The sequence below is a fragment of the Dermacentor andersoni genome, chromosome 2 (genome assembly GCF_023375885.2).
Source record: "Dermacentor andersoni chromosome 2, qqDerAnde1_hic_scaffold, whole genome shotgun sequence".
NCBI classification, from domain to species: Eukaryota; Metazoa; Arthropoda; class Arachnida; order Ixodida; family Ixodidae; genus Dermacentor; species Dermacentor andersoni.
This window is the reverse complement of record NC_092815.1, coordinates 95,896,459-95,924,358: the sequence shown is the minus strand read 5'-3', so window position 1 is coordinate 95,924,358 and position 27,900 is coordinate 95,896,459. Positions and strand designations below refer to the sequence as shown.

General features: G+C 46.5%; 1 protein-coding gene across 2 annotated transcripts; it reads right to left on the bottom strand.

Annotated features, from left to right (window-relative positions):
* Window positions 1-308: 308 nt before the first annotated feature.
* LOC126541595 (uncharacterized) lies at window positions 309-26,085 on the bottom strand. Of its 2 annotated transcripts, none has more exons than XM_050188425.3 (10): window positions 25,889-26,085; window positions 23,683-23,832; window positions 13,432-13,633; window positions 13,104-13,207; window positions 10,820-11,022; window positions 9,049-9,217; window positions 6,341-6,613; window positions 4,436-4,580; window positions 1,171-1,431; window positions 309-572 (listed from the first exon to the last, which is right to left on the bottom strand). In XM_050188425.3, the coding sequence occupies exons 2-10, from the start codon at window positions 23,803-23,805 to the stop codon at window positions 445-447; spliced, it is 1,608 nt and encodes a 535-aa protein (XP_050044382.1). In that variant the 5' UTR covers window positions 23,806-23,832; window positions 25,889-26,085; the 3' UTR covers window positions 309-444. The 2 variants fall into 2 exon arrangements, with proteins under 2 accessions (XP_050044382.1, XP_054932745.1); XM_055076770.1 differs by lacking the exon at window positions 25,889-26,085 and adding an exon at window positions 25,805-25,888.
* Between the last annotated feature and the right edge of the window lie 1,815 nt (window positions 26,086-27,900).

Genomic DNA, 27,900 nt, shown 5'->3' with positions numbered 1-27,900 from the left:
GCTTAGATGAGCCCACACTCATATCGTGATACGCGTTGCAAAGTCCCTTTTTGGAATCTATACAGATACAGACGACATCGGTTATTGGCACTTTTTGCCTGCAACCGCCCCCTTCCTGGACCCTGCAATGGTGCATCGCCGCATCAAACAGGTTACAAAGCAGGGTTGTTTGGAGTCTTTTCTGAATCGCGCAGACGTCTATTTTCAGCGACCAGTGTCAAGTACTTCGCTAGTGAGCGAGATGAGCGGCCCTGCTCTTCCTTTTTTTCGTGCATTTTCTTGCGTGTTTTAATGACAATTGCACCGACTCTAAGAAGTATTCGTTATAGTTTTAATAAAAGATATTTTGGCACTGAAAAACAGCACTGTACAATACAAACGCAGTGGATGGCACAGCGAGCTCCGGCGTAGGCAATATATACAAAGTGCGTCCAAGTACATGTTTCAAACAATTGGCTTATTGGCAAACTTAGCAAGTAACTCCTTCTTCAGTACTTTTCCGTTCTCTGCCTTCGGCAGGGACTCCAGGAAGATCACTCCGCCGTACAGGTACTTGTAAACGGCCGTTTGCCCTGCGTGCGAGAGCATAAAGAAGACGAGCTATGCCATGAAAACAACATTGACTACTAACTCATACTTCTGTCCGGACATTACGTGCTTCTGATACCCTATTGCGCGGTTTTGCCGTTTTCTTTGAACCAGAAGTCGCAAGCGGCTTGTAGGTGCATCCATATTTATAGACCTTAATGCATGCAGAGTTATCGCCAACCTCCAACGAATCGTATATTTCCCTGAACTCACTCAACGCAGTGCTCGGTCCATGTACGAATCCGAAAAAATTGTGAAAGAAACGTAGCTGATACGACTAGATAACGAACACGCGCAAAAAGGGTTTCTGTCAATGACGGGCTAGATAAAGTATTTCTATCCAACAACAAAGAACGACTAAAACTGAACTGATTTTTTCCCTTATTTCTTTATGTAGTTCAGTAAACTGCAAGCATCATATAGGTCCTGAAACGCGTTCGAATGAGCTTCGAGAACTCACGAATCTGATTGCAATTCTCCGCTTATACCACAGTTACCATCACATATGTTCACGTAATTGGTGAGTAAATTTAGCGTCTCGGGTGACAGTGATGTTTGTGTAATGAAAGAGCCAACGCGTACCAGCCACGAGCTTCTTCAACTCCTCTTCGATCACGTCGTGCGGCTCTGCGTAGGAGGCGTTCAGCACGACGCAAGCAGCAGGCGCCTCGCCGTATTTGGCACTCGGCACTCCAACCACGGCCACCTCGGCGACAGCGTCGTGAGTAAGCAGAATCTCCTCGAGCTCGCTGGGGGCCAATTGGCTGTCCATGCACTTGATCAGCTGCTTCAACCGATCCACGATGTACAGGTGGCCCTCGCGATCGTAGTAACCAAGATCCCCTGCGCGCGCAAGTAAAATTCGTTACCAAGTAGCCGCGTTATCTCTAGTGATGGTTTAGTTTCACGCGCTCTATTCATTTACACTTTCCTCCTACCAATAATTACGTCCGCGCAGATGCGAGTTCCCTGGAACAGTAAGTTGTCCAACTCAATCTTTTTCTTTTCTTTTTTTTTTTCAGAGCTCAGCTCTTAAGCGCCCGTTCCTGCGTCGAGCGTCGTTGTGCCCAGGCTCGGTTCCGCGGCTTAATCGGGCGAATGAGCACAGCCAAAGATGAAAGCGAACGCGGAGCGCCGCGTGAAACGAAAGAAGAGACCGCGAGGAGGAAAGTGGAGAAGGCTACAGTGAAAGCATGGAGTGGAAAGTAAGCGAAAGAGTACAGCGAAAGGGTGAGGAGGAAAGCAGAGTTAACGCACATGAGATGGCGCCATAGTATTAGTCATTTGTGTGCCCGCAGCGAATTGTGTAGTGCTTTCTGCAAGTTACGCGATTACACTGGAACCTTCGACGAGTCGTGTATAAAAGCCTTGACCAGTAGATCAGATTTTTGACGATCGCCGACTCTGCTTGCCGCCATTGGTGTGCTTCAGTGTTACTTGTTTTGCTGCGCACAAATACACCTAATAAAGAGTTTAATTCGTAACTCAGTTTCGACACAGTGTCTCTCTTCACTGTCACCACCATGTGACAATATTATATCACAAAATAGTGTCAGCCATTTCTTTCTGAACGAGGAGCGACGCAACCGGTGGAGGTGCTTCATCTGGCGCAGCTGCTAAACGAGCTGCCCGAGCAGAGGTTCGGTTGCGAATCCAGAGATGCGCGCCGCCGAAGCACAAGCGAAGCGCCGTCGCAGAAAATAAAAGATTTGCCTGTAAATGTACGTACATACATGACAAATTCTTTACCTCATATCGTGAAATTAAAGCACGCGTACAGCTGTGCTGAAATTTCGCATTACGGAGTATCGTAATAGATCGGTAGACTTATTGCATATGAGTTCTGAGCTCTACCAATCTTCTTGCCTATTGCATCCGAGCCAATCATCCAGTGCCTCAATTTTCTTATCTCACTACATCCAGTCCACTATCGCAATAAGCTATGTGTTCCAGTTTCCTTTTTTTTTTTTTGGGGGGGGGGGGGGGGGGGTTAAATGCGTGAGCATTTTTATGCTTACCCAACAAGAGAACTGCCTGTCCCTCTGTCCACCCATCCCGTAAGACGATCAAGACAGCGCCCACAGTAGCGAGCGAATTCAATTTCGTGCTGCCACTCGCTTCAACGCCAACGAAGCAGCGAGAACGCAGCGAGAACACAGCGCCCACGGTGCTACCAGCACACACGCCGCCCTCAGCCACTTTCGCAGATCGCATTCAAGATACGGGCCCGGGTGTTTTTCTACAAAGCTATGTAAACGGCGAGAACAGAGCGCGCGAACCTATCAGCAGTCGGCACTCTTTGTCGGCATCGCAGATCGCTTTAAAGGCACGGTCCGCTCGGCGATGCCGCCGGCAGAGTACGTTTGATCCCGGTTCAAAACTGTTCACCGCGGATGGATAAGGCGCTGAAGAGCGATGCTTAATTATAGTGATCGGAACGTCATCAGCGCACCTGGCGCAACCACCTGCAGTAATTTGCTTGCGTCGTCAACGCCCTTTGCGACGCCATCCGCACCATGGAATTCGTGTCACCGCAGCGCTGTCGCTGAGGGCATGAGCAAGTGGCACAATGTTAACGCATACTTAATTCACAGGGGAGTTTCTGCGAGATTTTTTTTTTGTTTGTCTTGTTTACTATCTAAACCACCGGTTATTGTTGGTCAAGGGAGGGGGTTTGACGTCAGAATACAACACAGGGGCTTCGGAGACGCCGTATAGTGGATGAGTCGGGAAAAATGTTTACCAGCTGGGGCTTTTTTTTTATTTATTTTACAAACAAAGCGTGCACAGTAATGTTTTCGTATTCCCCATAAGTGAGAATGCGCCGCCGTTATCAGGAATTCAGTCCATGACCTTGCGTACATCCACGAAGCCGCCGCGTCTGGTTTCACCCGTTATTTCTACGCATAATGTAATTTATAACCCAACAGTTCCCTCTTTAACCTAAACTATGCATAATATGTGCCTCCCGCTATACTTAGCTGCTTCCGTTCCTGCACCAATGCGTCACAGCGTGCAGCCTGTGGTGAGCCTCGTGCTACGCATTCGGTCTGATGCCTAACGTCATCTTGGGGACTTCACTGAATACATTGGAGGTGCCGATGCACTCTGACTACGGGACGTGCTTCTGTATAATAAATACCTGTAATGTGACCCATCTTCTAATAATTCTGATCTTCGACATGTCAATGAAATCCATTGTCTTTGAGCACAAGTCCGTCCCTATTTCCGCCAACCTCCAGTGAGCGCAGCAGACGTAATCGAAAGATCATACTTTGGACCGCGTGCATACTTTTGACTGCGTCAGCATCAGTTGATGGGACAGACGATTAACAAAGCAATGACTTTCTTCTGGAAAGAAAATAGTCGCATATGCTTGTTAATACAGAAAGCAACTTCCATTCGTGCACACGACCGTACGCTATAAATATCCTTTTTGAACAATACCCTCATTCTACTTAACGTCGATATAGTTAACGCAATTTGCGTTCCAACTGTCGTCTATGCATAGCACTGCTACCATGTCTGTCCATGTTAGTTTACATCACGCCACAATACCACACAATTCTCTAACCCTAAACGTTTTGAACGGCTACTTTCTTCTGCACTTAGTTTAGCAATTTACCTCTTGTTTTTGCAGACTTCGAGGCAGGCAAATGATAGGCACTTCTCAATAAAAAAAACGAAAAGGTTTTCTGCATATCGGAACTCTCCACACCAACCCGAAAGGTAGCAGGAGGAGGAAGGAAGCGGCAAGAAAGAAAGTTCACCCAAAACGTGTGTGACAGGAGAATACTTTTAGCTTTTCCTGGCACTCTTGTGTTCATCTGCGAACACTCGCACGTACCTGTCCGCAGCCATCCGTCGCAGTCAAGCACTTCCGCCGTGGCTTCGGGACGGCGGTGATAGCCCTTCATGACGTTGGGACCCCTCACGCAGAGTTCCCCCTGCTCGAACGGCTCCAAAAGCTTTCCGCTGTTCACGTCGACCACCTAAAACGCGCCATGCAGACGGACCGTCAAAGCATGCGCAGAACACAATTTGCGTACGACTATTTCTGGCTACTTCCAGTCTTTGTGACGTATGACCAAACATACGGATGTGTCTCCGCTCTCAGCGCACACGCGACATGCACAGAACCAGATATCTCGCCTTGGAGTATTAGAAAACAAAGAGACTGCTACTGCCACTTTTCTGAGATACTGGCCTTCACTGTGTACTATATAGATGGTGGCCACCTTCTAACTTTCCATGTGGTCTTGTTTCACTATGTGCTTGCTCACAGGGCAGACTGCAGTGACTGCACAGAGCAGCAGCAGAGGAGCAACCGTCGAAAACCGCACGCCCACCGCATGCCACCAAGCCTTTCTGATGGCCTTGCCTTGTAGAAAATTTTCTGTATCTTATCCTTTTCCTGAACTGTGCCATTGCGTGCTCTGTCGGGTTTTTTTTTTTTTTTTAATTAGGAAGAAGTCGATAATACACTCAGCAAGAAGCACAACACACCGTGAGCAAGCAACCAGAATAAGACATTGGCCAGTGTAGTTGAGGAGCAATGAAAATGAAGTCTACCAGGAATCAAAACATTCCGATAAAGAACTCGACAACCACGTGGTCTAATGGCAGTGAAAGGCGCTCGTGCATGTGCGTTTGTGCACAAGTGCGCTTAGTTGTGTGCTTAAGATGCGTGACACCTGCCAGGTCGTTTGCTGCGGAGGAAGTATGTTGTTGGCAACCATGAGACGAGGCCCTTACAAGAAACCTTTAGCTCAGTTTTAGCTCGTATATAAATGTGTTTAGCTTGGAGTAAACTTCGATTCGTCCATTAAAACACACGCGCAATGCTCAAATTCCCTTTATAGAGCCGCTATACACATTTCTACTGTATTTGTTGTCACTCAGAAAGTTCTACCAACTGACTGAAATTTTTACCTGTTTATCCGACTGTTTTACAAAAATTGCAGTTAATCGACAATGACAACTCTAGGGCACAAAAATTTAGCACGAAGTTTGAAACTTTGGAACGCAGCCATAAGCCCTTTTGGCAAGCGATTTACCCAGAGCGCAGATGTATAGCACGGGCTGTGGAGGTCGTAAAACTAGACAAGCTGAGCTCACTAGCCTTTTCTAGCTTTAACAGTGAAAAATATGTCCAATGTATTTGATGTATAAGCACTAGGAAGCACCTAATCGGCATTGGACTATTATCGGCACTTTGGCTGTAAATGACCCTTCCAACTTGAGAATAAATTTTGCAATAGCGTTAAAAGTGGCGTGAAGCTTTCAATATATACGGTGAATGCCACTTAACATTATGCCATTAGGGCTGTGCCATCTTTTAAGCTTATTCAGAAATATGTTATTTCTTTATATAATTTCTTAATATTAAGAAATTATATTAAGAAAAATAATAATAATTAATATTTATTAATAAATATAATTCCTCATATAAGAAGCTAATTACGTTAATATAAAAGAAGAAGTATAGGAATAATATTACATCGCTGTACCAGGAATAAATACCGTGCACATAGGACTGCTAGAAGTGAACATAAACTTGAATATACATTCTGTATAGAACCAACGTCTTCACTATGCCAAGGTTTTATGCGTCGTAACCACGATATGATTATAAGGCATGCCGTAGTGGGGGACTCTGGTAATATGTTTGTCAACCTGCGGTTCTTTAACGTGCGCACAATGCGTGGTACACTGGCATTTTTGTGTTTGGCTAGTCGTTCAATTCACTTACCTTCACTTCACACCCAGCGCAAGGGAGTCCCATGTTGTCTACGATGAATTCGCCCACCTTGGTAGCGCTGACCAGGCCGAACGTCTCGGTCATCCCGTAGAGGTTGGCCAACGTAGACGGCGTCATCATGTCGCAGATATCGCGCGCCATGCTGCTGGACACGGTGCTCCCGCCAAAGACAATTTTATCTACGTGCGGCAGCTTTCGCCCCGAGCTCTTTGCCTCGTTGATAAACATCTGCATCTTCACTGGCACGCCCACCATCGTTGTGACCTGAGGGACAAAACAGAAGCCGTGAAAAGTTTGTTGGCGCTTTCTTGGCGGGGTGATGTGCTGCGCTCTTCCTCGCAGAATTACGTTACTTGGTACCGCAAATGAGACACACCTGGAATCCTCAGACGCGCTCCCATAGTAGAGGTGCTGACTTCGATGACAAGTTGGAATGTTTGCCTGAAGGCATGCGCTGGCTTAAATTCTGAACCGCGTGCGTAGCCAGTACTGTTCACGAGAGGCCACATGAAACAAACGAGGTTGGTTTCCGAAGCGGCGAAGGTGGGCGGAACATTCCAGCCCTGCTCAGTGGCAGTAGAGAAGGAGCTACGTGTGCGCGTGAGTATAGGGGCGGGGCACACGTTGCCCCCATTCTGATGATACTAGGGATGATGTTAGCTGCTGCCACAAATGCAGTCACAAGGTGAGAAACCTGCGTCACAAATTTCCCAGTTTTACCCGAAGGCGAAGCATTGAAAGCGATATCATAGTTTAGCGTTGCGCTGAAGGCGTCTCAGGAGGCTGGCGCGATGAGAGTGCCAGTAGCGCTGAAGGTAGCGTTGAAGTAGCGTTGAAGGCGCACCAGATGGGATTAACATAGGGAGCCTACACGCAAGCGCATGCTCACACACAGACGCTGCTCGGCGCTCTCGGTGCTCTCGGTGCTACCGCGCATAACACCGACGGTGCTCAGAGCTTTCCAGTTTGAACTTGACTGAACTTGAAGGTCAGGTTTACGGAACTGGATGCTAGTGCTAGTGCTTTAGTGCTATCGCTGTAAAAAGCCGGCGAGTAAGTTTTGAACAGTTGAAGTCTTAATGTGGAAGCGCTCGTTTCAAGGAACGTCAGAACCAACAAATTGTCGAGCGTAGTATACCAGGATTGCCGCAGTATAGCGGTAGTTCGAAAATCAGGCAGACTCAGCTCCACTTAACGCAACGTAAAGCGAAGCATTCTTAGAGTGATTGGCTCATGAACGCTGTTTTGTTTTGTGTATATTAAGTGTGGTTTTCTTGGCATAAATGCTATTCTTGAAGGGCAGCATGGTATACGAAAAAATTATGATTGCAGTTTATAGGCACCAGGGCATCTAAGGCCAAAGAGCGCCAAGTATACGAAAAAATGAGTTTATTTGCTGTGAGTACTAAGATAGGCAGGATAATTACACATTTACATGCTGTACACCATATCTACTATTGGCTTCAATTTTCAGTGGCGTCTAGTCTTGTTGCACTCATGGGGTTTCTAATGCGTCGATTTCTTCTATTGCAACTGCGGACCGAAACATGCGAATCGTCTCATTGCGCAGGCCTGCCCGCGAGAAAGGGTGTTTTATGGCGCTTACATGCGTCCGTGACGTAATGATTTCGATATCAAGCTTGTGTGCAAGAGATCCTGTGTTAAAACTATGGTAAACTTTCTTCGCTACAACGTCTCTAGATGGCGCCACCATCACTGAAACGCGTTCGACGTTAGAAGCCAGGTATACGTATACGATAGAGTGCCTTGAACTCCGCAAGAAAGCTTCGCTACAAAAGCGATATTGGAAAGTACACTGGCACCAAAGGCTCTTAATGGTAAAGCAAGTTTCGAAATTAGACGGACCCGCAATATTTTTCAATGGGGCAGAGAGAGAGACGTAGGAACATTCTACGTTGGCCGCAACATATAGTCGTATTTATGCAAAAATCCAACGTGTAGCTAATCAGAAGCAAAGCATAAAAGTTTCTTTTTTTTTTTTAGTTTGGAGCAACAGCAGCTGCAGTATGAACTTCTAAACCATGCACTCTTTGCCCGGCACTTTTAATTTTCTCAGCGTTTATATTATTGCGCTGGGAAATGAACTAGTGCTGGAGGTGCGTCTGCGTCGTCGCCATTGGCTTCGGCACTGTCGTCGTCGTGCTACCAAGCTATCGATGGTGCTTGCGCCGATCGTGCGCGGGAGTTAAGTCTGTTGAAAATACCATCATTGGCTGCAAAGTCGACGAATCGAAATAGACGCACCGCTCAATACTCTCGGTGGCGGATCGAGCCAGGATAGCACAACACTTTGCCTCCCGCTGCTGGCATCAGCATTGTGCGCACGCATGCTGTAAATACTTGCGTTCCTGCTGAGCTGTTGTGTGTATATGCACTGGTCTGAGGGGAACGGACAGTAAATGTTCAACAATATCCAATATTTCACTAGGTGCCGACTAACGCCGACGTGACGCCTTCGGCGTTAGTCAACACATCAGTAGGCTGTGTCATATGCGCCTTGAGTATCTTATCACCTTGTGTGTATTACTTTAAAGAGCACCTCTTTCTCTTTCTCTCGTCCTTTCTTAGTACATATCTAGCCTTATCTAGGGCTCGATACCTAGATACCTCGGTATCTAGGCGTGTTTATTTGCAATCTACGGTAAAAAAAACAACAAACTCAAGAGACGTATACGCACCCCGTATGTTCGAACGACATCCAAAAATCTATCTAGCGGTAAGGAAGGCTCCCGCAGGATCGCCGTAGCCCCCAAACACGGAGCGAAGACGTTCAGTGCGAAGCCAGACACGTGAGTTAGCGGATTCCAAGCGAGGTAAACGTCGTCTTCCGTAATGAACTCGAACTTGCTGCGAGAGAAAAATTGCGTGGAACAGTGTTACTTCCAATTACCGTTCTTGTGAAGCCCAGCAGTCAACGTTTCATTTAATCACACAAAGTGACATCTCAACGACACCACCCGCGTTTTATACACGACACGTTTAAACTTATATGGCCGCCCTACCAAATTAACATCCTTTCAAAATCCAGTTGTAAATTAACGTTTGCAGTGCCAGCCATTTTGCCAACGCTACATTTCTTCGAGTAATGTGCGCCGTCAAATAGTATACGTGGAGTCCTACAGCAGCGCTGAAAAACTAAAATGTAATCTGAAGAACGAAAGCTATGCCACCGTTTCGTAAAACAATGCACACGTGCATAAAACAACTGTTCTAACTCATGCCATACTCTCCTATTCTCATTAAAGGAGCTATTTAAAGAACGAGAACATATTACACTGGCACGGTGCACAATTAAAATAGCATCGTGCAACTAAATGTTCTGGAATAGACTAAATGTCGTCGCACTGATGTGATTCAGGATAGCAAAGCATTCGGCGCCGCTTTTTCTCTGCATCGCACACCTCTACACGCGTAGTATATCCGACTGCCGCGACTGGAAGAGGTGCCAGCCTAAGTAGGTGGTGAATAACTTGCTGCTTTTTTTTAAAGAAGCTTCTTTGGCTAGCCTCTTCCTCCGCCTCCTACACACGTAGTTATCTTTCTGATGTCAAAACTTGATTCCTAACTTGTTTCCCCTCTCCATCATATTTTGTACAGAACGAGAAGTATAAGGGGAATCGTGGGGCTCGATTTCTTTCTTGCGCATAAGCGTACATTCTCCGCCTGTGAAATCGACGAGATTCATACAGAGGCCGCTAAGCTGGGAAAGGTAAGCGAGCACCGGAGGAGTGCGCTTAGAGGTGGAGAAGAAGCGCGCGGCAGCGGGGAGGAGTGAGAAGTCGGAGCATCGCGCAGGAGGAGGAGGGTAGACGGAGGCGCGCTGGGTTCACATCGTCTGGCAGTGGTTACGGACTTCTGTGCGCTATGGATGTACTGGGTTCGTCAGGCGATCGAGGCCGAGCACCGAGCGAGAACGATAGAGCCGTAACAAAAGCGGTTGCAGACCGAGCAAGAGTCGGCCGACCCAGACTGCGGGTTACGCACAAGTGCATGGGAATAACACCCATTTGCTGATTGCCACCCATACGTTTGCGCGTAAACCGGGTTCACGAAGCGAAACGTCAATATATTTTTTTTATTTACAATTGCATGAAGACAACAGACAAAGAAGCCAGAAATAAAGTATTGCCAATTAATGAAATCAACTTCCCTTATGTGTTCCCTGGCTTCAATGTTCTGTTGACTTCATGTGGTAGTAAATATTTCGTAAGTGTATTTGTCCTTAAAAAAAAGAAAGCATTTCCTCCGACAGAAGAAAATTCAACAAAACGAGCCACAGAGCCCATTCCAGCCACAGAGCCCATTCAATTTACATTCTAGCATGACCAAGAGAAAAGGTAACGTAATCTTTCCCTTACATCAACTTCGCGATTTGTTTTACTCTCGTGAAGTGTCAGAATTTTTTTTCGGTCAGACAAGGCTTTCTTATGGAAATAACTTGTTTTGTACCTGAATGAAAGAAATACGTAAACGTAAGTCTTGTGCGAGACTTCCACGCCTTTCGGCAAGCCCGTGGTGCCGGATGTGTAGAGAATCACAACGACGTCTTCGGCCGTGTCGTAGGGCTCGTCTTCGCCTTGCCACGATTCCTCACCGATAGTCTGAAACCGGAGGACATTCACGAAGCCGGAGACATCTCCTACGGCATACGCCTGTGGAAAATGCAAAAATACAAGCTGTAACAAGCGACTGCAGCAAATATGATAACGTCACTCTTAATCTCGTTCCGCATAGCGTCAATTAAGCAAGTATAGAACATTTTTGGAGAAAAAAATCAACCTGCTAAGTTGTCCTTGGGTGTCGGCTTTTCCATCCGTCGAGGTTCTTGCCTCTGTTACTGTAGGGTATATCACTTTCTATAATCTCGTTCCACATTGATTCTGCCAACTACAGTGAGGTACGAATTTAGCAGGCAGCGACTTTGCCCCTCAAACCCAGATGCACACGAGGCTCCACCAATGCGTGCGCACTCTAGACTGACGTCATAAGCAAAATGGCCGGTGACCCCACCGACAGAGAACATGGCAGCCCGCGCTTCAAACTGGGCCAAGTCCAGTCGGCGGGACTATTTCTTTAGTCACGGCGGCAAACGGCTGCTGCGCTTCAGTCATTTGGGCGGAGCACCTCCCGTCTTCTTAAGTTGTACCCCACTATAAACGAAACATACGTGTAAGGATATTCCACTTAACAGAACTTAAATAGGAAGAGGTTAACAATATTAAATGAATTGTAAGAAAGATATAACGCCTTCACCATCCAGAAATAACCAGCAACGCCTAAACACTAATGCATTGTGCATGGGGGAAAGGCGCGGGGTTTAGCCTCTGTCATAGCATGGGTATGCGCATGTGAAATGTGAGATCAAGAGCCTATAAATTATGTCCGGTAGGGAAACCCAATAAGGCAAAAAATGTCTCGGACGATTCGAATGTTAATTTTTGGACACTGCCGAGCGACAGCTAATAGAACTGTCCACTTGGAAGTTCTGGCAAGGTATTCTGACGTGTCAAACTTACCCGATAAAGTGCGAACTTAAGAATTTCGGTAAACACCTCAAACCAGGGTGAGATTATCCTCACTTATGTCTCAATGGACACAAGCACAAGAACGGCGAACAGAAAATGACAGTTTCTTAATGAGTGTCGTCCTTGTGTGCTCTGCTGTTCAATCACGAAGGAAATTGTGGTTTGTCAAGAAAAAAAGTATTGAACTAACCGTGTACTACGCCACCGAAGGCTTTATAGTGGCTTTAATGGTGGCTTTAAACCTGGAATTCTTAGTCCCCTCTTGTCTCAACGACGAGTTCTTGATTACCCAGCTGATAAACTGCTTATAGCTAAGCTATCACGTGAGCTCGGCTATTTCTTAATCGCTTTTATTAGCCGACGAATTAATATGGGGGCTGTATATACTTCACGCAGTCATGTTCACTGCCATTTGTCGTATATGTTGTAACTCGCTCATGGCAACATCAGATGTGAAGTGGCGTTAGCGATGGGCCTACTAAGAGCTCCAAATTTTTCATCTTCGGTGCTTCAACATGGAGCTTCCAACGAGTGTTCGTCCAGACCCGGAACCACTTTCCGCGGGTCGCCCCGGGTTGGGGCTGGTGCTTCTGCATGGGCTCCGCTTCTGCTTCGTTATCCCAGTGGACGTGCTCGAGTGGTAGCGGTGATACTAGCCAAATCGAGGGAGACCCCCTACTTCTCGCTCACCTGACACCTTCCTGTCGCAGGAACCCTGCCCTTCAACAGCCTCCGCTGAACAAGTAGTGCCGCGGAAGTCGCAGGTGCCCAGGCTCTTCACCTACCACAGTCCATCTCCTTTGGCGGTACCAGCGGCCCTCTCAGCGCCGAGACGACACCCTGAAGGTGGTGCCAATGATGTCCTATGTAGCATGGTTGAGGCCAGCGACCAAATGCGACCGAATTGGCGGACTCCAACAGGGTAATTCTGAAGTCGTACATGGCTTTCACCAAGGACGCGCCTGACCTAGAACGGCTCTGAATACGCCCCTTCCTCCTCCCTAATATACCTAATTGGCCTTAGAGCTCAATTTTAATAAGAACATTTTATGCACCGTATTTTCCTCTTAAACTGTACGCAGGTCCAGGAGTAAGTTGTATGCCACAGAAGGTGACGCTGAATGCGAACGAATCTCGTGTATTGATTGAAAGCTCTACAAACCTTGTATACGGACTGCCTGACGCGCGATAAGTCGAGCGCTTCTCACCTTCAATGGAATCTTCTCCATGACTTGCAAGGCTTTGGATGAATTACTCTGGTCCGTTAGAATCCACTCACAGCTACTGTCTTCTATTTGGTACCGCAGTTCTCCTGAAACCCAAGAAAAAATGAAAATGCGGTGGAGTTATTCATGGAAGAAACGTTACTTACGTGAGGAATTGAGCGTTCCTGTTCCTTATGAATTACAAACAGCCGTTCCGAACGATTGTCGTACCACAGAGGCACGTCCACTCAAACTTTACGACACGGCTAATTTGTTGGAAAACGTTTTGTAACGGCGATGTGGACGTGCTTCGTAAAGTATGCGCACTCACTCTCTACGAAGGTTGTCTTGGCCATGACCAGCGTACCACCGGCGAATACGACGCCCATGGCGGCAACGATGCCGTCAAGAGTGTTTCCGAGCTGGCAGCATACCCGAGCGCCCCTCTTCAGGCCCTCTCGGGAAAACCCAGCCGCACAGCGGCGTATGCGGTGAAGGAACTCGGCACCTGTCAGATGCGTGTCCACGTCGATCTGCAAATTCAACAGGGAGTCAGCCGCATGTACGGGCATCAGTAGCGTAGCCGGGGCTATTTCGTGTCAATGGAAGTGTTCAATTTTTTATGACTTGCAAAGAGAAGAGAATAAAGAAGGGGCTTGTCGAGTTCACTTTTACGTCATACATGATCGAATCAGGGGAGGGACCAAAGGGGTCGTTGCCTGACGAAGCCGACTCTCCTGGGGAGAAACAGTGCCGATCTGCTTGAGGGTACCAACAAACCTCATTATTAGACCGACATTAGCAGCGGGATTTGGGGGGGGGGGGGGGGGGGGGGCGCACCAGGAAAGTGTAACTCCAAAATTCTGTCTTCTGAACGACTTAAAAAGGCTTTGCCTGTTTGGCTGTTTTCTGTCAGTTTTCAGTAGAAGAAATTCTGCAAGCGTCTAGCATGGTCTGGTTGGAGAGCCTGCGTTGTGGCCACCTCTGTATACGTAGCGTACTATCGTGTCAGTTGAAGCCAAGTACTTTTGGAAACGTGCAGTCGCCCATGTACTTGTGCTCTTAAAGTGAAGGAAATAAGGCCCGGGAATGGGGGAATGCTTGTAAATCGGACGTTTTCGTGATGTTATGTACAGTATAGTTTGGGATGAGGCGGGTATTTTCTACGCCATGTGTGTAAAAGCGAATTGCCTTTGTTTGTAATGCCGCCTATTCACCACTTTCACACGTTTCGCCTCTACACGCATGATTCCCATAAGGTGTTAATACCAAAATGACAGATGCTTATAATTTCATTTTCAGCTGACTCCGCCCGGTGGAGGTTCGTACGGAAACTGGTGCTGCTTGCCTGGTGGCACAACGTTGGATGAATGCACCGAAAAGCCCGGAATGGGCATTTATAAAGTAAAATAAAGATTTCTTCGTTGCACAAGGCGTCTTGCGTCTTTATGAAATTGCATGTGGCACATATTCGATGGAGACTTGTAAATATCGTTCGCAAACATTTAATAAAATGGTTCCTTCCAGGACCGTGCATGGTTGAGCAGTAGAAGCAAAAAAAAAAAGAATACCGCACCCATCAGTGCAGCCGGCGTAACGCGTTCCAGTTAGCGTTCAAAATGTGCGCGCACAAAACCGAAATCGGAAGGGTGGTTGAAGTACTAATGCCGGCGGTTTGGAAGCGCAACAGACAATTCGGCCGCTGGGCTCTAGGAAGTGCCCGCTCGTGTTGAGTTGCTCTAGGGTGTGTGTAACAAGATGCTCTGTATCGTCTTGCGGATATTATTGGCAATGCTTATCGGCCAAGGACGGGTGCAAGCGACCGAATGCTTATCAGTACCCAACGCTCAAATTGGCAGAGAGCAGACTGCCTCAAGTGGCACTGGAGAATGCACGCTTATCTTCCGACAGTTACCGAGACAATATTGGACGGCGGATGCCTACGCAATCTACTCGTAGCACATTTGCAGTAGATTATAAACGACGCAATACTCGATTTACGTAAGGCTTACGCTACATTCCTCGTGCTTCACACGAGGAATGTAGGGCGGCACCCAAGCACTATACGCACGCGGTGGCGGCAAGGAGGTAGACGGCTTTCGTGAAACTAGCATGGCACAACGTGTACCATGGCCTGCGACTCGCTCTTCGAATGACTTTGGAAATAAAATTGAGCCATTGCAGTGTCCACTTGTCATGCATACTGGTGCATTCGACTACAAAGTGACCAGGCGAAAGTAAAAAATTAAATTATGGGGTTTTACGTGCAAAACCACTTTCTGATTATGAGGCATGCCGTAGTGGAGGACTCCGGAAATTTCGACCACCTGGGGTTCTTTAACGTGCGCCTAAACCTAAGCACACCGGTGTTTTCGCATTTCGCCCCCATCGAAATGTGGCCGCCGTGGCCGGGATTCAATCCCGCGACCTCGTGCCACCATAGCCACTGAGCAATCACGGCGGGTCAGGCGAAAGTAACGAGTTTCCTAATGACCTACTGGGTTGACCTGAATTGATTTTTTTCAGCCTCATCCGAACTTGTTCAAAAGGCACATTGATGTCGATGCTTACGACCAAATACGTCTAAACGTCATACAGTAAACTCTCAGTTGTACGAACGTCGGTTTATCGAATATTTCAGAATTACGAACTTTTTAAAAATCCCCGGCAGTTTTCTTATAAATTCCATGCAAAAATGTTTCACTTAAACGAATTTCGGAACAGTCAATATTTCAGTTTAACGAACTCGCTCAGAGGACCAAGGCTTGCACTGCACTGCGCTGCAGGCGCAACCGATGCCCGCCCTCATCAAACCGCCGCTCCAGCGGCAATGTAACGTGGCTGGCGCTACAGCGCCCCTGTGGCAAAGCGGCGGCCCGGAAAATGAACGGCAACAAGGCATGGCCTCCGAGATCACCCGCACAAAACGAGCAAGCATGTAATCTCGGAGGCCATGAACAAAGTAACATGACTGGCGCTTCAACGCCGCCAGAGCAAAGTGGCGATCTGTCACAGCACAAACCACGTGGTGTGTTTTTTTCCGACCAGCTAGTCGCGACATGGTCGTCGTCTCTTTCTTTCCAGTCTCGTCGGCTCCGCGTGTGCACATAAACGACCCACGTGGTGTGTTTTTCATTGTTATGTACAAATTCTATTTCACACATTTCTAACACTATGGATGCCATGTCTTTTGCTCCATGAATTGCACTTCAACCTTTTGACTCTGTATGCCATATCTTATGCTGGTCTAGTGAATATTCAGTTTAGTGAACTTTCAGTTAAGTGAACTATTTCCTTCGGTCCCTTGAAGTTCACTCAAGTGAGAGTTCACTGTAGTTGGCATGGCGAGGTCATCTAGATACCGGGACAAATGGTATCAGGCAAAACAAGAGTCAAAGATGGCATCATAGCGCATTCCTGAATAACCAATATAAATTTAATTAAAAGAATACATGATGATTAACGGAAGGGCAATAGTGAGCAGCTCAAGCCGGCAACGTAAACGTCCCTTGCGCGTCTACCTTATCTTCGACTACAGCGCGCTCGCTATTTGACAGGTTCAGCGGTTCGTGCAAGTGCCTCGCTCTTATCTGTGAAAAAGTACTTTGACAACCAAGAAACTAACGTTGGACACGGCAACGTATCCTCGAGTAATGTATCGCTCGTATTTAAACAAACATTCCCGGGACTGCTTAATAAGAGGAAAGTTAAAGCAGAGGACACTCGCGAATTGGCTACGAACACATCTGGCTAGTGATGAAAGAGTGCCAATTGAGGCACTTTCTGCGTACCATGACGCATCGGACTTCGCAGAACACACATCGGATAAACCGGATGGCAATCAATTTATTCGAGTAACGCGTTTCCCGTACAAAGCCAAAAAATTGTTTCGGCTAATGCCGACACAATGGCAATTTTATTCATGTTTCTTTACAGAAACTTATCCTACCTGCACTTTGCTTGGGACCGCTCATAAATGAACGTGAACAACGTGGTGTTTCGTTATGCGAAACGAGCGAGGTTAACTCATCGAAGCTTGAAGCCGGCAGTGTCTAAAATAAGGCTGCACATCTGTATCAAACGTCTAATGCGATGGCTAGCTTGCTGCTTTCAACCCTTTAGTGAGAATCTGACAGGTCCAATTGTGCGTAGGGTTTCTGCGAGAAAAGTTAAAATACAGTCGCCGAGCAATAGTGCATACATTCTATCGGAGAGCCTCATCCAAGCAAGAATATTTCTTTGAGCTCTTCATTCTGGTTTCATTATTACGTTTGTTTGGTTGCTTTCCAGAGCTTGCATGATTTGTTAACGGGCACAGGAAAAGCTTCTCTTTGATTCTTGTCGACCTGAATAATTTTGCATTATTGAAGAAGCCCTCTCGAATACTGAAATTAAAGAGCATTATTATTATTATTATTATTATTGCGATAAAGGCTTGCCCTTAAGGCATAATTCTTGGAGCGTATATGTGTATTATATGTGTGCTGTGAGGCCTGTGTTGTGTATGAATTGAAGCAGTGTTTTGTGGAATCTGTTGTCATGTATCCAGCGGTCATAGCTGGTTGTCACACTGTAGCGGAGGCCGGCTTGCAGTAGGAGACGCGAGCGTTCCGATTGTAAACCCGTACATGTCCATATTAGGTGGTATGCATCTGATTCCACCACAGGAATGGAGCAGTATGGACACGTAGCACCCAGTGGTAAATGCGACCAGTTCCACCTTGAGACAACAGCCGGTGTAAGGGCCACCCCGGCCCGAAGCCTCCTAAGCACAACTTCCTCCGCCCTAGTAAGATGAAGGGGGAGGGAGCAGACACACGGTGGGATAAGAGCGCGTGTGTCCTGCCGGAGAACATTTTTACGGGCTCGCAGCGAGTTACGGGGTTGGGGTGGGAGGGGAATAGGTGGAGGATCAGGATTAGGAGGACAGTGTGCCTGCTGGTCAGCAGCAATGTTGTGAGGGTTTGCTGAATGGCCTTGAATCCAGTGTGCCTTGACGCAAGTAGCTGTCTTACTATTCATAGTGTGTATTCTCTCGCAGATTTCCATCGCCTTATCAACCTTCTTGAGTTCCTGAATATCCGCTAAAGAATCAGTGAAGATATCTAGTTGCTTGATGGTAGGCAGCTTAGATGTCGCATCTTGCACAGCGTCGTGGATGGCTTGAAGTTCCATTACTAGAGCGCTGGCTTCCGTAGATAAATAGCGGTGGTGGCCGGTGATGAAATTATGCGTAGTACTCAGGAATGATGTCCTTCCGCCGTCTGGGAGAATGGCAGCATCCGTATAGACTTTGCAGGTGTTAACGCATGATGCATCGACTTTGTTGTGTTCGTCAATAATAAATGTTGTATCGCTGCGTCGTAACTTCGTTGGCTTATTAGTTGTGATGCTGGTGAATTCCCAGGGAGGCATTGGATAGGGCTGATTGTCAATCCGAGAGCCGCGGTGAAAATGAGCATGCAACGCAGCGACAGCCGGAATAAGTTGCTTTTTTATTTCACGTGCTTTTTCACGTTGCAAAATTAGCTCTGCAATTGTGTTGAGCTGGGCATGTTCCTGTAAGGTTGGTATCGGAGTGATGCGGGGCAGTGCTGTGATTGTGCGCATAGCATCGCGATTAATCGTCTCCAACTATGCCAGCTGTGCGAAAGTCAGCCGTTGAAATTGTGCTTGATATAAAATTCGTGGCTGCAAGACTGCACGCACCAACCGCCGAGCTACGTCAGTACGAGCTCCAGCTGCTTTTGCTGCAATGCGACGAATAAGGTGAAGTGTTTTTGTCGAACTCTGTCTGGTTTTACGGAGCCAGTGTGCACCACTGCCGGATTGGTGAATATCGAGACCCAGTATGCGAATCTCAGAAGCCTCAGGGATTGTCACTGCGCCGAGTCTAAATGTGAAGGGGTGCTGCGTGATTCTTGTGCGTCCTTTCTTGTTGGCCACCACAACATAGCTTGATTTTTGGGCGGAAATGTCCAATCCTGCTTTCCGAGCGTAGTTCAGCACATCAAGGGCTTCTTGAAGCTGTTGAGTTTGTCTAGATAAATCTTTATGCACGGACCACAAAGTGACGTCATCCGCATAGATTAAGAACCTCACATCCGGAATCCGATGTAGTTGCCAGGCCAGAGGTATTAAAGCAACGTTGAAGAGAAGAGGAGCCAGAACCGAACCTTGTGGGACTCCTCTGTTCGATGTGAAGTATCCCTCTTGCCTTCCATCTACTCTAATCGCAAATGTGCGATTCTGAAGGAATGAGTAGATGAATCTTATCACCCGCGGTGGAAGTCCCAGGTCGATGAGGTTAGATATAATGATTTCATGGTCGATATTGTCATAAGCTTTCGTTATGTCTGTTGCTACTACCGTGCGCACAGCATGACTGTGTGGAGAAACCTGTAAAACATCGTCTGATAACATAGAAAGGCCGTCTTCAGTTCCATTCAGCATTAAATCAGAGCAGGAGTAACATACGCAAACAGATTCATGTATGAAGCATCACTTCGAAAATGCAAGCATGGTAGAAAAAGGATTCGGCAATGTCTGCTCTCACACGAATTAAAGACCGCGCTAAAGGTTAAGACGTCAACGGGCAATTAACAGGAAGCAATTTTTAAAGACAACATCGATCCAGTGCAACTTCGCCGGAAACTTCGCCATAGGAATATACTCTTTAAATGATGCAATGACTCGCGTAATAACCCTTTAGCGGGTGCTCATTTCTTGCATTCGACTTCCTCGTGTTCGTTTACGCTCGCGTGCATATCACGCAAGTTAGTTTCCATATCTTCCAGAGCTGGTGACCTCTACTCTCGCAGGGACACTGCGAGAGTAGAGGTCACTAAACATCTAATATCACGTTCCATTCGGTTTGCCTTGAGCCAAAAGTGCTCAATACACGATGCTCTTTTCCGTAGGCATAGTATAGTCTGATAATTTTATTAAAAAAAAACAACGTCAAACGTCACTGCTTTCTTGCGTGTCACGAGCGTGAACTTTCTCCGAAACCCATACAAAAAGCGTCAAGCAACATCGTGCTTTTATGCCTAACTATATAATGGTTGAACATGGCCGACGCATTCGTACTTTATAACTGGGGCATCCTATACACTGTTTATGAGAGGTTTTACTTCCGGGGCGCACGACGAGGTTCGGCGTTAAACCGCAGTTCCCGGAACTCAAACCTTTTGATCGACGCGTCATGGAAGAGCCTCACGTCGAACCGGGTCTTGGCGCCATCTATGCCATAACGCCAAAAGAGTTGCCAGCGCGGGAAATTTCGACGACAACAATCATTGGGCACTCTGAATTTACATTCAAAAATATTTTTCCACTCCGATAGCATTTGTACAAAAGGTTATTCTAGAGATGTGCGAATATTGGAAATTTTTACTACGAAATAAATAGTGTGCTATTCGATTCGTATTCGATTCGAGAATTCACCATTCGAGATTGTCGAGCATTTGTTTTATTCGAATACAAGGGACAGCAACAGTTCCTGTGGTCTGCAAGAGGACTGCCACAGGAAGAAAGTCTGCTGAAAATCGGGACTCGTTTGAGTGATTCTGGTGCAGGAGAACTGCAGTTGTTGCACGCGGATACAGTTTCTGAACAAACATGGAGGAATGGAAACACTTATTTCACAATAGTTACCAGCAGTTTTGTAAGCATTTCTCGCCTTAAACAGCCTACGAATTGGCTGGGACAAAGTCTAGTGTGTGGCAAATCTCGCCGCGTTTGAATTCCTTCAACACGACGTGCAGTGCTGAAATATTGTGCTTATTAAAGCGCCTTCAACAAGAACTACATTTCATGCACCTGGGAAGTGCTGTTCCTTCTTTTTTCTTAATGTCACTGTACACATACATTGTATATCATGGTAATTTCCTATGTTTTTTATTTACAAGCTTCCCGGCTGACTTGACAGTTTTAATGCCCTTACAGGTATCCAATAGCGCGAACAAGCATTTTGTTGCCCAACAGACTCCACAGAACATTGCATTTCACTTTTGTCGAGATTCGGAATACTCGATACCCGAAGGTTGTGTTTCTTGAATATTCGTACGCGATGCAAAAATTTCGTTATACGAACACCTAGCTTATACCTATTTAGTCCTAAATCAAGGCAACGATTTCTCATGTATGGTTGCATTAATTACTCCTTTGTGGGCCTACAAGATGCACAAATCCTTCAAATTGTGACATACTGTGTTCCCGGCACTCTGAAAGAAAGTGTTACGTTCTTTGTGTAAGTAGCCCCATTTCATGCAATATAAATATGCACTCAGAGCAGCGGTACATGTGCGATTGTCTTACCCTATGGGAGAATACATTACTTATAACACTTGGACAATAAAATCGCACATGGCAAAACACGACATCAGGTACGCATACTGAATGTCGCGTATTCTGTGCGATTGTATTCTCCTAGTTGAAACGAATAGTCCAGCCGCGCGTGTTGCTAATATATACCACTTATGACACATGCATGGCAGTTAAGGAGATCGCACATACCAAAGGCAAAGTATGTCTATCTGAGGGCGTCATAGTTGAAGTTCCTGGCTAGTTTTAACCACCTTTTTTTCAAAGGATCCTAAGCCCCAGAAAACAAGTATACAGCAGCGCGTTCACAGTCAGCACCATCATACTTATACACAACAGCAGCACGTGAAAGCCGCCTCGACGGGACTGCAGCAAAAATGGCGAGGAAGACGAAGTGGCATCGTCTGCTCGTCAATCACCATCTTAAATTGCGCTTGGGGTACCTTTGTAAATATATCTTGTAAATAAACTTTGTACCCGAGTTACACGTAGAAATACTCCGGCATCCAGGGTTGGAACTCAAGCACGCGACGTGTGCTCAGAAAGAGAACGCTGTAGTGACTGACCATCTGGGGCGCGACTTTACAATTGCTAGGCAGCACAACGGGGCGTGGCATTTCAGGAATCGCCCGACGCTTGTGCGCAGGCGCGAGTAAGAGCGGGTGCGAGACAAAATGTCGTGGCTTTTGCTCCTTGAATATCTGATTTCGCCGAGGTACTACGGAGGAGAAGTTTCTTTGCACGCTTTGTATGCGTTTGTCCCTAGGCGTACCGGCATTGCGGAGTAAGGTCGAGCTTGCTTGCGCTTCGACTATGGCTGCCCACACGGTGAGACAGGTGAAGCAGTGGGCATTGACGCTCCATTTGGTCATCGCTGCATGTAAAGGTACGTCGGACGTATGCGAATTGCACAAGGTAAAGCCTCGTTAGCAATGAGTAAAAAATAAGCAATATTGAAAGCAAAGACAGGAGTAATATTTAATTTTTTTGTTCATTGGTAACGTTACAAGGCAACAAAATGTGCCACATGACGAAAACAAAAACACCAGCGAGAACTTTCGTTCTCGGGCTGTTTGTGACCACGCCGGGTAATGGCCGCGCAGTTTGGCGGAACGAGTCGTTCGGAATGGTGCTGCGAGGATTAATCTTGTTATTGAGGTTGCAATGAATTACTTCAGTGGCACTTAAGTTGATTGTAAATTATGTTTATAACAACTAATTATTTCTGTGCACGCATCTTTAAGTTAACAGATATTTGCTTTGCCTTCTGACTCCCGATTGCTATCGCCACCGATTGGGAATAACACTTGTATCTCGTGTAGCAGCGAGCCGGCAAAATGACACTCAGCGCGCCGAAGTGCACTCTCTCAAAGTGCACTTTAGTTTGCCCGTGTGACAGGGGTATCAAATATTCAAGGAACATAAGCCCCCAGGCATTTTTTTCTCTCGCACCCGCTCTTCCTCACGCCAGCGCACAAACGTCGTGCGATTCCTGAAATGCCACGCCCCGCTGAGCTGCCTAGCAATTGTAAGGTCGCATCCGAGGCGGGCACATTTAGGCGCTCATTTTTCGTCTCTATAATTACTACTGCTGCCATGGCAGGATTCGATCCCTAGAAATGGCGTCTACTATCGGACGTCACGTAGCAAAAGCGACCTGTACGCTTGGCATTGTACTCAACTGATTTGACATGCATGTGACTACTACCGGGTGTAACTACGTCTCGTATTTATCGTAGCTGTCTTGATCAAATTGATACCACAGCACTCCTACTAGTAGCCGCTGGTAAAATTAAATAGCGAGTTTTAACGTCTCGCAGCTCTACAATGAGTTATGAGGGGGCAATGTAGTCGCGAGCAAAGTGACGTTGCCACATCTACAAAACGTACATGAATTTGCAGTGGTTTTCGTTCGTTCACACACGCTCATGTTTATATAACCAGCCCCGTTACCCTCATGGGTCGTTCCTTTATGAATCTGCCCCAAAGGCTATGAACTCTTCACAAAATTTTGACTAATCATGTTTGCTTTTGGTTTCTATATGAGAAATCTGGACATACCTGAAAGAATATAGTCGAGTGGGCACGACATCGAAAATCTGCGATAACTTGAAAGGTCGCTCCAACACATTGGCTATATAATCGACAAACTCGGGAGATGTCACACAGCACACGCGCATTTCGGTATCCGACTGAATGAATGCGCGATAATACAGCGTTAAAACACAATCAGTATTATCGACGCATTTGCACTCACAGCGACCACCTTGTCCGCATACCGCTGCAGGCGGTTACGTATCAGCTGGGGCACAGAGATGTCCTCGAAGTCGCCGAGCGTGAACGGCGATTGCAGCACGCCATCCACGATGCGAGCCGTCATTGTGGCCCCCGGTATGGTTGTGAACGCCTAAGTGGTGTAATGCAAGAATTAGATTCGAAGCCCATCGATTTCTAACAGACTACAAAGAATCTACGTCATGGTCAATGGTCAGTGCGTTTGTGATGTCAGAATTGTCCTCGTCATCGTGAATTTTTGCGAGCGTCATTAATATCGCGTTAGGCGATTTCTATACCCACGAGAAAAAAAAACTGCTATTAGAACCCGTAATTGGACAAAGTCTAGAGTTTTAGTACTTCTGCGAACTGTATTGCTGAATGAGGCCCCTCGCAGAACTTCATGCAGGAACGACGGTCATATAAAATGAATAAACTGAACTTTTATGACACGCACGCAAACTTGTGAGGAAGGCTTACTAGAACATTATCGAGCCTAAAAAAGTACAAGAGCATATAATACTGGTCAAGCGCGTTGCTGCCAAGGCATACACACTAAATATAAAATTGGAGCAAAACTAAGCTAAACTTTTATCCTCACGCACATAGCATTGGCGTAAAACAAGAACTTGCGTAGTGGAACAGGCTACGTCGCTTACATAGCCACACTTTATAGGCTATACAGCGATCACTCGCACTCTGTGAAGAATGCCACGCATGTGAAGAACCTACTTTGCTCCTATTTCTCCATTTGCGTTTTAATGAACAACGCTTCATAATGCTTTGCACTATGTAATAACAGAAACTTGTTAACTATAAGAATACAAGTTTCTGAACATCGTTTTGTAATAAATGTAATGGCTGTTGATTATTCGAAAACTATACGATTTACGATTCGATTCGCTTCTGACATTCAATTCGTATTCGATTCATAGTCTCTAAAATGACTATTCGGAAAGTATGAACAAGTATGAAAACATGGCCAAGCAAGGAGAGTTTCCAAGAAAAAGTTTACGATGCATCATGACAGACTTTTTGTGTGTGTGGAAAGCTAAAATTAATGGGTGCGTTTACAGGCGTCCTGCTTGTACCCCACGAGACAAAGTCGGGCCAGTGTCCTCCATCCTAAAAGACGGGCACGTTGACCATCCTAGCAGCTCCACGCACGCGGTACCCAGTAACAAACGGGCGCCCGTGCCATCCTGTCGCTTGTCTATCATACCGTGTTTGTCGAATTAGCCTATAAATAGGCTTCTTCACGTACTTAAGTTTGACTCCAGCGTTTCGAAACTGATCGAGCGAAAGTTAAATAAAGCCGACTTCACATATCGAATGTATACGTTTGCAACAAACGCAATGACGCTTTAACGCAGCATCGTTCCCGAAGTCGAGACAACCGGCAAAAGGTTATTTACCCAACTAAAGGACAAGAAAAATTCGGAGCAGGTTGCAAGACGGTTACCATTTCGCGCCTATAAACAGGAGCACCATTTCACTCCATCCCTCTGTCAGCCTTCCCGTTGCGTCCTTCAAAAACACATCCATATTTACATAAGTGGTGAAGAAACGCAGTGTTCAGATAGATAAGATGGAGAGATCAGAATACTTAAATGGCTATGCTTAGTAGTATACAACGCTCTCTAAAGCAACAAAAGCAATATCGTTTTCTATGAAAGAAAAAGATAAATAGATCACTTCAGTACGAAGCAAGACAGAGCGGCAATAGCAGCGGCTGAGTAGGCGAGCGGGCAATGAAACGGGCACTAGCAGGTAAAGATAGGAGCTGCGACCTACATTCTCGAGGAGAGCAACTCAATTTACCGAGTACTCGCGGCACAACCCTGCAAACTCAACTTCAAATTAAGGACGCAGTCTCGAAAAGCGTCAACGAGCATCAGCCAGCTCCCCCGTACTACAACGCTTCTGTCGCCATCCACTTCCACACTGCCGTAGTTTACGTCCATCCTCTATGTCACAGCAAGAACAGCACCAACTAGCCGAACTATCTTTTGTAGTTACAACCCTTTCACGTCCAACCTGCCCTCGGTCACAAAAAGTTCCTACGTCGTGTTCGCGCTTTGCCCAGAACCTACACCAAAACGCACCGCTGGCATCCTCGAGTCCGAGTCTCCACGCCCCCGCCGCAGTAAACAAGCGCGCGCAAGCGAGCAGCTAAAGTAAACGCTCACCTCCCGGCGTAAGACGATGCCTTCCGCAAACGAGAGACGCGCCTCGCGCTTCGTCGACGTCCTTCAAACTCCGACGCCTGGCGCCGACCGATGCACGAAGGGAGGGCGTATACACGCACGCACACACACACAAACACGCTATGAAATCTGCGTATCCGGACGAGGGTTGTTGCAGCTTTGTCACGTGACGGATAAGAAGCTGGCCGCGATGCCAAGAACTTATAAGGGGCGATGTGCGCGCCGCCAGGCACACCGCTGAGTGAAGCGAGCGCGCGCCGATAGCCGCTGTCAGCATTCGCATTTGCGACAAAACGGGGCCGAAGCGCTCGCTGGTTTACGTCACCGTATCTGATCAGCCTCATCGTTCTCCTTCCCCTTCTGTCTGGACTAGAAGGTAAAGGGCACCTACACGCCTAGTAACTCAGTCTGTCACTATAGTGTGCAGGCCATAACGCTCATAAGCGAAACGTTATATCGAGTCCTTTGCGCAGGCGCTGTATGCTTAACGTACTTGCCTTTAGACCGAAACTGGGCTACTTATTCCAACCAACAGGGTGAGAGAGAAGGAGAGAGAGAAGCGAGAAGAGGAAACGCGGTGAGGTTAACGTGGTTAAGCAATTATGGCTACCCCACACTGGAAGGTGGGGGAAAGGGGAGTGAAAGATGAATAGAAGGAGAGGACAAAATGTGTTCATAGCGCTCGCGCACACATGCACTGAAATGTTCATCGTCCAGTTCTTCACAAGCGAATATATATAGGCTTCTGCATTGCATGAATAGCAGCAATGCTTTTGTGGCTTTGTGCACCGCAGACTCACAATTGCACGTTCGAGTGAATGCTGCGGTAATGCATGTGCATACAAGGCTCTGCGGATTCCTTATCGCTCCAAATTCTTTGTGCAAGGTGCTCTGACATAAAAAAATAAAAATCAGTGCATTGTTTCCTATTCTATACTATTCACCCAAAATTTTAAGAAGAGAACTTGCTCAGGAAAAGATATTTTACCTCGAACCATATGAAAAAACAACTGTTTTTACCCAACAAAGAAAAAAATTAACAGGATACCGAAAAACGTGCGACCGATATTGAAATGTGTGCCTGCGCCCAAACTTCAACTGCACGTGCAGAGCGGAACGGACAATTAAGGTTCTCTTCGGGCGAGCAAAGCGAAAAGAACAGGGGTGCGGCACCGTCTGAAGAGATCGGCAGATATTTATTTATCCTCATTTCCTGGGACACTGGTTACGCGTGCGTACAGTGCTTGTAGGTTCTTTTTTTCTTCCTTTTTTATTATAGCTATGCCTTTTTCACATAACAGGGTGAATAGGAATGTTGCAAAAAAATTTTAAAACACGTTTTGCTGCCCATACCAATGTGCAACTGGCGGTGTCAGCGGTTCAAAGCTGATGTGTACATCCATTTCTTTTTTTAATGTCTCTGCGGATACATCCGCGACTGTTTCGAGCCTGCGTCTGTAGTTTAACAGCCGAGTTTTGCCACAATCCGGTTAAATACTGTACTTAGCATCATTTTTACAACTGCCGAAATTATTTTTCTGTGGCTGTTGTCCCACAGAGAGCGAATAAAGTACTCGAAGCTTCACCCTTGTGTAAATCGTACACATGCGTGGTGCGTGGTCACCCCTGCCAATGGATCCTACTGGACCAATATATATACATATAGTAAACGGATATGCCTACTGAACCAAGACGTTTAAAGAACCAATACACTTATGAAATCAATAAACTGTTAGAAACAATAGCACCAATAGAACCATTAAATATACGGGTGTCAATAATCCAATAGGTTCATGGTTACGATACTTCAGCGCAAACACAAGGGACAAAGAAAGGGAGTGGATAACACGAGCGTTGTCTCACTACTGAAATTTTATTGGCTTCTGCCTAGAATATATGTACATACAAAAGGAGAAAAAAAAACACAGCAAAGGCCGCAGAATAAACCAAAATCGAAACACTACGTAGCATCCTAGGAAAATACAAAAAAGCAA

Excerpts from the sequence above, each read along its gene's own strand:
- LOC126541595 (XM_055076770.1), bottom strand. Across the intron at positions 9,218-10,819 it reads TACGTATTTCTTTCATTCAG|CAAGTTCGAGTTCATTACGG; the intron begins GTACAAAACAAG and ends TTTCTCTCGCAG. Across the intron at positions 573-1,170 it reads GTTGAAGAAGCTCGTGGCTG|GGCAAACGGCCGTTTACAAG; the intron begins GTACGCGTTGGC and ends TCTCGCACGCAG.